This window comes from Penaeus japonicus, unplaced genomic scaffold, assembly GCF_977035675.1.
Source record: "Penaeus japonicus unplaced genomic scaffold, GWHDUDI00000001_assembly GWHDUDI00000001, whole genome shotgun sequence".
Lineage (NCBI taxonomy): Eukaryota > Metazoa > Arthropoda > Malacostraca > Decapoda > Penaeidae > Penaeus > Penaeus japonicus.
The window spans coordinates 14,721,938-14,731,937 of NW_028234403.1; the positions used below are offsets into that span (position 1 = coordinate 14,721,938).

A 10,000-nucleotide genomic window follows, 5' to 3' on the forward strand; every position below is an offset into this window, starting at 1 on the left:
CACCACACACACACACACGCACCACACACACACACACGCACCACACACACACACACGCACCACACAAACACACACGCACCACACAAACACACACACACACACACACACACACACACACACACACACACACACACACACACACACACACACACACACACACACACACACACACACACACACACACACAACAAACACACACACAAACACACCACACAAACACACACACACCACACACACACACACACACACACACACACACACACACACACACACACACACACACACACACACACACACACACACACACACACACACACACACACACACACCAGATTTTATGTAGTGTAAATGAAATCCAATTTAATACATGATGTTGCCATGAAGTATTGATACTCGAAGAACTAGCAAAGCTCTTTAAAAAAGTAGTATAAAACCATGTCATGCATACTATGTGTTAAAGGTAGTCACGGAAACATTTCGTTTTCAGTAAAAATGGTAAAGTACTATTAATTTTTTTTTCTTTTTTTACATTACAGGTACCAATAATTATTTTGGGTAATAAAACAGACCTGGGAGAGGATAACCGCGTTGTTGATCCAGGCACAGCAGAGAAGTGGGCGGCCAACGAGAGATTGCGATTGTGGGAAGTGAACGTCCACAACAGGAACTTGCTGCTGGAGCCCATCATGAGCCTTGCCTCCCGTCTAAACCCACAGCCAAGCAAGACTTCCTTCCCACAGCTGACGATGGGGCGGAAGAACAAAGACTGACTGTGGAGTGACTGGGAATTTATGAACTATGTTATTCATAAGATTCATGTCTTAACTACTTGTGGAAATTGTTGTAACAGTAAGTAGAATGTTTTTAGGTTTTCTTTGTATTTAAAGATATGAAGACAATATGTATTTATTTATTTTTTTTCTTCTTCAACAAGCAGCAACTTCTACACCACCTTCCAAAGTCTCTCTTTCCTCTTTGTAAAGAAAAGCAGCAAAAGCACCTTCAGGCAGAAAATGGACGATGGAGATCTGCTGGATAACTGTTTCGTTGGCCTCTTTGTGATCAATAACAACCACGCCGTAAACAACTAACATGTAAATACCTCTCCATTTCCTCTTCCTCTCCCTCTCCTCTTACCTTTTCTTCTCATCTTTTACTAGTCACAAAGAGTAAACAGAGGAGAAGACAACATGAAAGCTGACTTAGATACGACTGTTTACAACAAGCACGAAGTTTACAAGTGTTTTTCATCATCATGATTCCCAGTAACAAAGAAAGTGTTTTATTATGCAGGTGGTCATTGCAATTCTGATCACAATTTGACATCACAGCAAGAAAATGTGATATGCAGTTTCTCAAAGCTTTTTGGTAGGTGTTGCCCCTTTGTGTTTCGATATATTAATGATTAAGGATGGTAGAGGAGGATACATGCATATATATTTATATACAATATATATTTTGATGGTAGTTGTTTGAAGATGTGCTTTGGTTTGTTGCAAAGTGTAGAGGCTGATCATAGTCTATCAAGAAGGCAGTGCAAGAAATGTAAATGTTGGTGCTTCTAATTGCTTATAAAATAATAGAATTTAGGATGGTAATAAAAGCGTTCAAAATGAAAGCCGGTTATGGAATGTGTGCATGCCTGCATGAATTATATTTGCTTGCAGTGCAGTGCAACTAAGCATTGCAATATATTCATGGAAACTTAAATGATATATACATATATATATATAGGGTATGTAACAATATGCTATTCATATATATTACTATTACTGTGTATTTAACACAGAGGGGCACAGTCTACGTAAAGCCTGAAACTTTTTGTCGTAAAGTGCAGAAGACATAACATAAGTGATATTAAGGGTAAGTTGAATGTGTGTAATGAGATCATTTCTGATCTTATTAATATGCCTCCATATATGTCACCATTGTGTTACAGAACAATTAGATAAGATTATTTTATATACTGTGAGTCAAGGAAATATGCATTTTTCTTCATTTTGAAAATTAAATTAAGACAAAATTATAGTTGATATTGCTGTGAAAGTTAACATTGATGACTATATAACATATGCATTACAATCTGCTTGTAAGGAATATATAGATAGCTTTCCTTGCTTTGCTGCGATTGATATCATCAAGATGTTATTGTTTCTTATTTTGGAAGTGAATGTTAAGTGCATTATTTTTTAACATAAATTATGCTACAAAAACTATATTTGGTATAAGCATAATTGTCCCTTTGCTTATGTGCAGAAACTGTTCATTGGATTAGTACTATAGTTCAGCTAGAAACAGCAACTGAACTGGAGTATATTAGTCCCAAGTTAACAAATTTGAACTCTTTGTAAGTGATATACACTCTAATGAAGATGCATGGATTTATGTTCTTTTGCAATAAAAACAGTATTTATTCTTAAATCTACAATGGGGATTAGCATCTTTATTGGTCTATTATCAGATATCTTAGCAGCAAAATTGCCTTTGAGGAAAGAAATCTTAATTAATTGTTGTTTATATTTGTTTGCTTATAAAAATAATTATTTTATGAATCTAGAAGTGGACGTCTAAAACATTGCAAAGTAGAACAGAGGACCAAAATCGGGAATATGCATAGAATTATGAATGGGATGCAGTTCTTATTTTAAGACTAATATTCCTATAAAGTTTGGATCCTTGGCATGTCAGGTTGTTTTAAAGTTGTTCAGCAGAAGCCCATAAATACTGCAAATTATATTATCACCATTCCATAGATCTAGTTAATGCTGCAGACTTGTCTTTTATAATTTAGCACTCTGTGCTTATTTTCACTTTTATTAATATTAAAACATTCCACAATATTATTTCTTTCATTGCTACAACCTTTAATCTGAAGAGATACTCTTGTATTCAAAATATATTCAATTGAATTACTCAGGAATAATAAATATAGACATTAGATATCTTTTATTGCTTGTACTCCTTCTGAAATGGCTCAATGCTTTTCAGATGCAAATTAGATCTCTTAGGCTGAAAACATGGCCTTTATTTTTCAACTCTACTTCTTAACCAGATAATGTTGGGGCATTTTTGGCTCAGTCTAAATGCCTGGGTAATTCAAGTGCGTCGGCCTAACACCTCTGACTATTCACCAGCTCTGGCCACAGGTGACCATTTTGCACCTCGTCACCCAGCGTGCTGGCTATTTGAAAAGCCATGACAAATTATCTTGTCCCTGGTAGCAAGTATTGCCACCACAGGACGCGATATCTTTTTACCTGGCATTAACAGATTAACTCATTCACGCTGGGCTATTTCGGCTCTAAATGGTCAGAATGCCAGGGTATTCGAACACATAAGCCTAACACCTCAGGATTCTCGGGCGCACTAGCCACGAGCGAGCGCTGTACGCCTGCTTACCTGGCGCACCGGTCTTGCCGAAGTATCTCGTCTCTGGTGTCTGACCCAAAAACCACTGAAGGTGATAGGAAATCAACCAGCGTGAATGGGTTAAAAGGACATACTTGCAAAATCTTATATATCATTGTTGGAATGCTTTGGTACATGTCAGTACTATTATTGGTGATTTCTAAGCTTCTAATATAATAATATGAACTGAAAAAAAGAAGAAAAAAACAAAAAAAAATCCAGATGTTACTTTTAACCCACTCACGACGGGGGCATTCCAGCCTTGAATGTCACAATGCCGGGGCTTTCGAGCGCTTAGGCCTAAATCAATTAAATGGCTGGCACAATATTGTGCCGCCCGGCCACTGGGCTTTTGAATGAGCGGTACAGTATTGTACCACCCGTCCAGAGAGGGTTAAAGGTAATAATAAAAAAAAAAGGTTAGGTTAATAAAACACCAATATCTGTCTGACTAATTTGATGTTATTACAGGACTTATTGTTAACAAATATATAAATATGTACAGAATCTTGCTACAAACTATTTCGCTGTCTTTTGTAACAAGATACAATAGGAATCTTTACACAGCATGGAATTGTTACCTTCATGGGGGCAACTCTGGCTTGGTTTGTGCTTGTGGGACTTTACCAGCATTAACTATATTTACTAAACATCTCACTCCATGGGTCAATGGTTCCAGACCACACTGTACCTGGAATGAATGCCTTACTTTGGATATCTGTCAGTACAAGGCATGGGTTAGTACAATGCAGCACTGGTAAACCACGACTACAATAGCTAGCAGGTATCTTGCATATCTCAAAACTTCCTTTCAAATATGAATGAATCTACTTCAACATGATATACCACAATGATTCTTAAAAAGAGACTGCCCTTACATACAGTGAGTGCATATGAAGACTCTTATCCCCCAGTGCCGGTAGTCTGCCCCCACACACATCACAGCTGTAATCTCTTGCCCCTGTGTTACCTCAGTTGAGAAACCTCTCAATTTCTCATTAATATTTCCAAGTACTGCTGGAACTTGGAGGGAACACCTTCCCCCCAAATTAGTAAAAAATAGACCGACCTCAAACTTGGCCGCTTTTCCTGTTCATCAATCCACGGTGTTTACTTGTCAGTACTTACGAGATGTCTAATACTGAGTGTGCACTTTAGGAGCAGATAGTTACTGAAGAATGAAGACAATTATGATGGCTGAGCACCGGAAATCACAAAGACTGCTTGTGGACCCAGCCTTACTAGCCTCACACTGCCATTTTGCCCTGACTAGATGATATATAGTTTACTTCCACACCCACTGCTTTTCTTAACTATTCCCCACCTCAACATTCTAATGAGTTAACATAGTTCTCTTATTTATATTATCACAAATCAGGCATAGCTTTAAAAGCAAGAATTGTAATCATGAAACGTGACCCAGTCTAATTTATATCAAGAACATCTTCCTGGAAATTATATCATGCAAGCCTGGGTGACGGTCAGTTCTGAGTGGCATCTCCCTTCACAAAGGCCTCCAGACCACCTAGAGTAATGGGTAGTAAAGAACCCCTTTATTGATCCCAAGTCTGCATGAAACTGTGATAGAACACTGAAGTTGTATACAAGGAATTAGCATACACTGAATAAATATAAACAAAAAGCTGCACACTTTGTGACGATGCCTGGCAGACATTTGCTGTAACAGCAGCAACTGGACACAAACTTTAATATACAATTAGTTCACATGTTATGGCTCGTTGGAATGCTCATTACACTAGGCACTTTTAGATTGAACTCCTAAAAGGTAATAACCAATTTATAGACAGCACATAATCATGTATAACCATTTCTTATCTCTTTATATAACCATGACCAAAGAACCTATATGTCAGAAGAAAAAAATAGTGAACCATTATTGGGAGGAAATGTTTTGACTAATCAGACAAATAAGAATCTGTTACCAAGATACTAAGGAAAACCTAAACTTTCTTCACTTCAAAGTTATCATATAATCATTAGCTGTACTCTACCTAAATTTTAATGTCAGCTAAAGATGAATATTATTTATTTTGAGCAACTGCATCAAACTTAACCTACCATTTAATGTAAACTGTAAATTGTACACGAGCCTACTGTAAACTGAGCGTAGCAACAACTACATACTCTAAAAAATTTAGAATGACTCAATTTTCTTTACTATAATCTTAATACATCTTCGTTCAAATGGAGAATTTGTTGAAGTATAGGTACTGAGTTTGGCTTGCTAGTTCTTTATAATCTTCAAATCTACATATTTTGAACATTCCTCAAGTTAAGCTAAAGGTCAAATATACTGAATATTAACTACAAAACATGACTTTTCTATAAAAAAAAAAAAAAAACTATTCAAGATCCATGACATAAATTATTTGGGGGGCAATAAGAAATGCTAAAAACCTAGAGCAACAAAAATTCCTCTAGTGGAAAACTGTACACTTTGTTACCCACCAAAGTTCAGTGTATTATTAGTAGCAAAATATAGACGAAATTCACTGCAAAACTATTATCATCAATGAAGTGACATACAAACTTAAACATGGATTAACTGTGTTGAAATTCTAAATTCGAACATCATATAGAGATCAGGTTCCTTATATATCGCCTCTCTGTGGGAAATACTTCAATATATTAGATTATTTATAGTGATTAGTAACTATATATTCTATGACATAATGCTGATACAATTATCAAATTTATAGAGGTGGATAAATTACCTATAAGTTGTATCGTCTTTTTTTCCTACCAAGAAAGCAAAACTTTGTTACAGAAACAAACCCCAACAGGTAAATGCTCTTTAAGTACTGTTTGATGTTCTCTTTGTAAATAGCCCTTGGATTTGTTTTTGCCATTTCAAAGGGAAATTCTAGGTATCTAAATCTCTACAAAATAAGCAAGAACTGTTCATTATAAGTCAAATGAGTTTACGCTTCTTCCATACAAAATAGCATGATGAAGATCCTGTGAACTTGAAGTATTTCACTGTATTTTCTACAACCACTAGTGGAAAGAAGTGAAATAACTGCCAAAGTTAATCTTCTACACAAGGAAGATCTAGTGACTCAAAGGCTTAGAAACGTCTTTCGCGAGTTGTAGAAAATTACATTTACGAAATTTGGATACTACTTTTTTCGACACAAAATATATTTTCATATCTGTTGGCTTTTGATCAAAGACAACACCCTTACCTATCTTCAAAATTCTCTCCTGAAATGTTGAAAGGTCTCTTAGTGATCCCTCTATACTAAAAATAAAAAATAAAAAAGAAACAATCACTTCTTGCTAAATTTCGTGAAGAAAATTCTAATACAGCATCAACATACAAGTTTTCATTTTCACAGCCGGATAACACTCTCTTTGCAGAGAATTAATTACTCTATTACCCTAGATTGTCACTCACATTTCCATGCTCGTCTCCCAATAAACTACAGATACCAAATGAACTAAGCAAATATGCCTTGCAGTTGTTTAAAAACTGGGCACTGTCACAGAGCTCAAAAGTAGCAAAACTGTCTTTGGCAGTGTTACAATATTTCTGTTTAATCTTCCCTAATTTTCCTCTTTAATATGGAAACAAAAACAAAACAAAAAACAAAAACAAAAGAAAAATGTATGTCTGAAATATGGGTTCAGCAAAAAAGAGATTGTTGGCAGATGTGGAAAAAGTAAATGTGAAAAAAATAAATAGATAAATAAAAATTATAATAGAAAAAAAAAAAAGAGGAGAGTCAGAAGCCACAACAAATCTTGGGTTTATATGTGATAAGGGCTCCTATGTGGCCAGGTCTTGCATCCACTCTGGAAAGGGACGATTGGCTTCCCTCTAGGAGTGGTGCTGGTCATACGAGAAGGAGAATGTGTGACGGTAGGCGAGCCTGGGCGGTGGCGTGGGCGGGTGCTCATTGGGTTCAGCTGCAGTGTCATTCATGCTGCTTCCTGGTAATGCTGTTGGGAAAAGGGACCTGTTTAAAATCTGGAGGAGGGGTGGGGTTAGGATGTGGTGGTGCAGAAATAAAGATAGAATGAGGATAATATCATTGGTGACATAAATGTCTATGTAAAAGTTTATTATGAAGCTGAAACTGATATGGAAGAACACTAATAACAATGCTACTGGTTTTCAAATCACAGGAATAAAATCCAAACAGACACATATTTTTGAAAGTCATATTGACATAAAAGGCCTGTATTAACAATGGTAATGATGAAATCTACTAAAATCAGATATGTCACGTTATATTTTTAAAATATTTCTCACTTCTTAGCATTCCACATCTGCACCAACAAAAACTCTGGCATCAGATCCTTCACTTTTCCAGAGGGCCTTTTACCTGCTTGAGGTCCATTTGTATGTCTCCTCGCCATGGGCGTAGGTGACGAAAGGTCCACTGAGTTGTTGCGCCTGTGAGGAGGGGGGTCCAGGTGGTACTGCTGGACGGGGGGTGGCGGGGCAAGCAGGGAGGGTGGACTGGGCCGGTGATGGTGGCCATGATGGTGATGTGACGGGTGATGATGGAGGTTGACATTGGAGAGGGAATGTCCCGACGGAGCATGGTGGTGGTGGGTTGGGCCATGCTGGAGGCCCCCTGAGGAAGTCATGCGGGGCAGGGTGGCCGTCCGCGGGGGGATGGGGGGTGGGGAAACGTCCCTTGGGGGCAACTCAGGGGCATCTTGGGCCTGTTTCACCTGAAACGTACAAGCAAATCAAATTAAGATATTCCCTGGTCAGGTGTACCTTAATAAATAATAGTAGGCAAACTATCAGCATTAATTTTTTTTAATTGTCAAGGAGACTGTTTAAGAAGCATTCCTTTAGTATATAACATGATACCTAATGAACAGCACAACACCATTCATTACTTTCAAAAGGCACACACAAACTGAAAACTGAAAAGAGAAAACCTGACATACCTTAGGAGAAGTATCTCCAACAGACGGTTCTCTCTTACGCACTCGAGGTGGTAGTGGTGGAGGTAGTGCTTGAGGTGATGCTGGCGGCTGCGGGGGGTGTGGATTTGATGGCGGCAGAGGGTGTCTGCTTGGGGGCACCACTGCGCCTCCTGGGTACCCACTGTGATTTCCACTGCGGTGTTCTAAGGAGCTGCCTCCTATTGCATCTACGAGACAAGATAATGCTTAGTGGGAAACAAATTTTTCAAAGGATGCTAAATTTCCTGTGTGTGTTGCATTGCCAATGAGCCTTTTAATTCCATTCTAGGCTGATATTTGGGCCTATAATGCACACACAAATTCTCATCACATTCCATCCAACTTTTCACATAACACCAAGGAAAATAACCAAAGCACCAAAAATTACCCAATAAACAATGGAGAAAAAAGAAAAACCCTTCTTGGCAGAGTAGAAAAAAAATAAAACCTTGGGTATAAGTAAATCACGATAAAATGAGGATTCTCCTTTCACTGTTTTGACAAAATGTTCATCTTTGCCTACATTCCTTGAAACTTCAATAAACAGACAAATAATACACAACTAAAATTGATATAATAATACATCTAAACTAAATGGTAAGTTTTTCTGATTGCTTGTCCAATTTCAGTAATGGCTTTAAATACCATATTTGCTGGAGTACAAGACACTTTTATCCTGAGAGAAGCATTTATAATTCACCATGTGACCAATACAAAAGTGCCAAGCATATAGTTTATCTTAGTAGTACTACTATGCATACAATAATACAGCACAATTTATATCAAGCAAAACAATGTAAAACTTGTTGCATAGTTACTTGAATATGCTAACTAATGGCTGTGTCTATAGATATAGATCCAAAAAGATTAACAGTTCAGCCTATAAATTTCACACAAGCAAATGATGCCAAGACAAGATATTGGTACTTTTTATTTTATATAATTTACCTTGAGAACTATAAGAATGAGAAATATTCACAGAACTAAACAAGGAAAAATTTTAAATACCAGTCAATGTTTATACTGACTTGCCAAATGCTACATATTTGAATAGATACACAATAATTTAGACACTTACTCAGTTTTCATCATCAAAATCAGTGGAACACTTCAATGTTGTCTGGTCAGAATTGAATTTACAATATGTCAGTAACTGTCAGTAGCTTATTATGATTAACTAGAACTTGATTAAAACATTTGAGGCCTATATTCTTTTCTTCATGAAATTTGCCATACATTAGCAAATACTGGTATTTGCTTTTACTGTGGAATGTAAAAGACACAGGAATTTATTTTTAGGTTGCAATATTTCCTTTAAATTAACAGAATTACTTTTTGCCTTTTGCTTTGAATCACTTTTTGCTGAAATATTTTACTCTCTTTCTTTGCATGCACATGACTGGAGGAATTGTATGGCACTGCACACTATTACTTCCAGAGGCATGATAATCATGAAAGTAATTTCCAATACATATGTAATAATTACTAAAAATCACATGTAAAAATAATTCTTTAAAATATAGGAATGTATCTTATAAGCCAGCAAATATTGTATTTACAAATTGGACACATTAATATCAAAGCAATTCATGAGATGAACAAGCAACCTCTACTTACTTCCAGGGCCAATCTCCACTGGCGCGAA

The 10,000-nt window shown here is 36.8% G+C and overlaps 2 protein-coding genes across 5 annotated transcripts in view; one reads left to right on the forward strand and one right to left on the reverse strand.

The window, feature by feature from the left end:
- kappaB-Ras (NFKB inhibitor interacting Ras like 1) overlaps positions 1-2,840 on the forward strand; it is an 18,380-nt gene extending 15,540 nt beyond the window's left edge. For 2 of the 4 annotated variants that reach the window (XR_015191031.1, XR_015191030.1), the window contains 2 exons: positions 537-849; positions 984-2,840. Coding sequence is in view for 2 of the 4 variants with exons in the window: in XM_086536692.1 (XP_086392818.1) it covers positions 537-770 (234 nt within the window). In the remaining 2 variants the exon portion in view is untranslated. Of the gene's footprint in view, positions 1-536 lie in introns of all 4 variants that reach the window. The other 2 variants (XM_086536692.1, XM_086536684.1) reach the window with 1 other exon arrangement.
- Positions 2,841-3,850: 1,010 nt separating this feature from the next.
- Sos (Son of sevenless guanine nucleotide exchange factor) overlaps positions 3,851-10,000 on the reverse strand; it is a 64,686-nt gene continuing 58,536 nt past the window's right edge. Inside the window, exons 24-27 of the mRNA XM_043036218.2 lie at positions 9,973-10,000; positions 8,338-8,543; positions 7,758-8,112; positions 3,851-7,371 (exon numbers count right to left, since the gene is read on the reverse strand). The exon at positions 9,973-10,000 is cut by the window's right edge and continues 207 nt beyond it. Of these exons, the coding sequence (XP_042892152.1) occupies positions 7,250-7,371; positions 7,758-8,112; positions 8,338-8,543; positions 9,973-10,000 (711 nt within the window). The 3' untranslated portion in view covers positions 3,851-7,249. The remainder of the gene's footprint in view (positions 7,372-7,757; positions 8,113-8,337; positions 8,544-9,972) is intronic.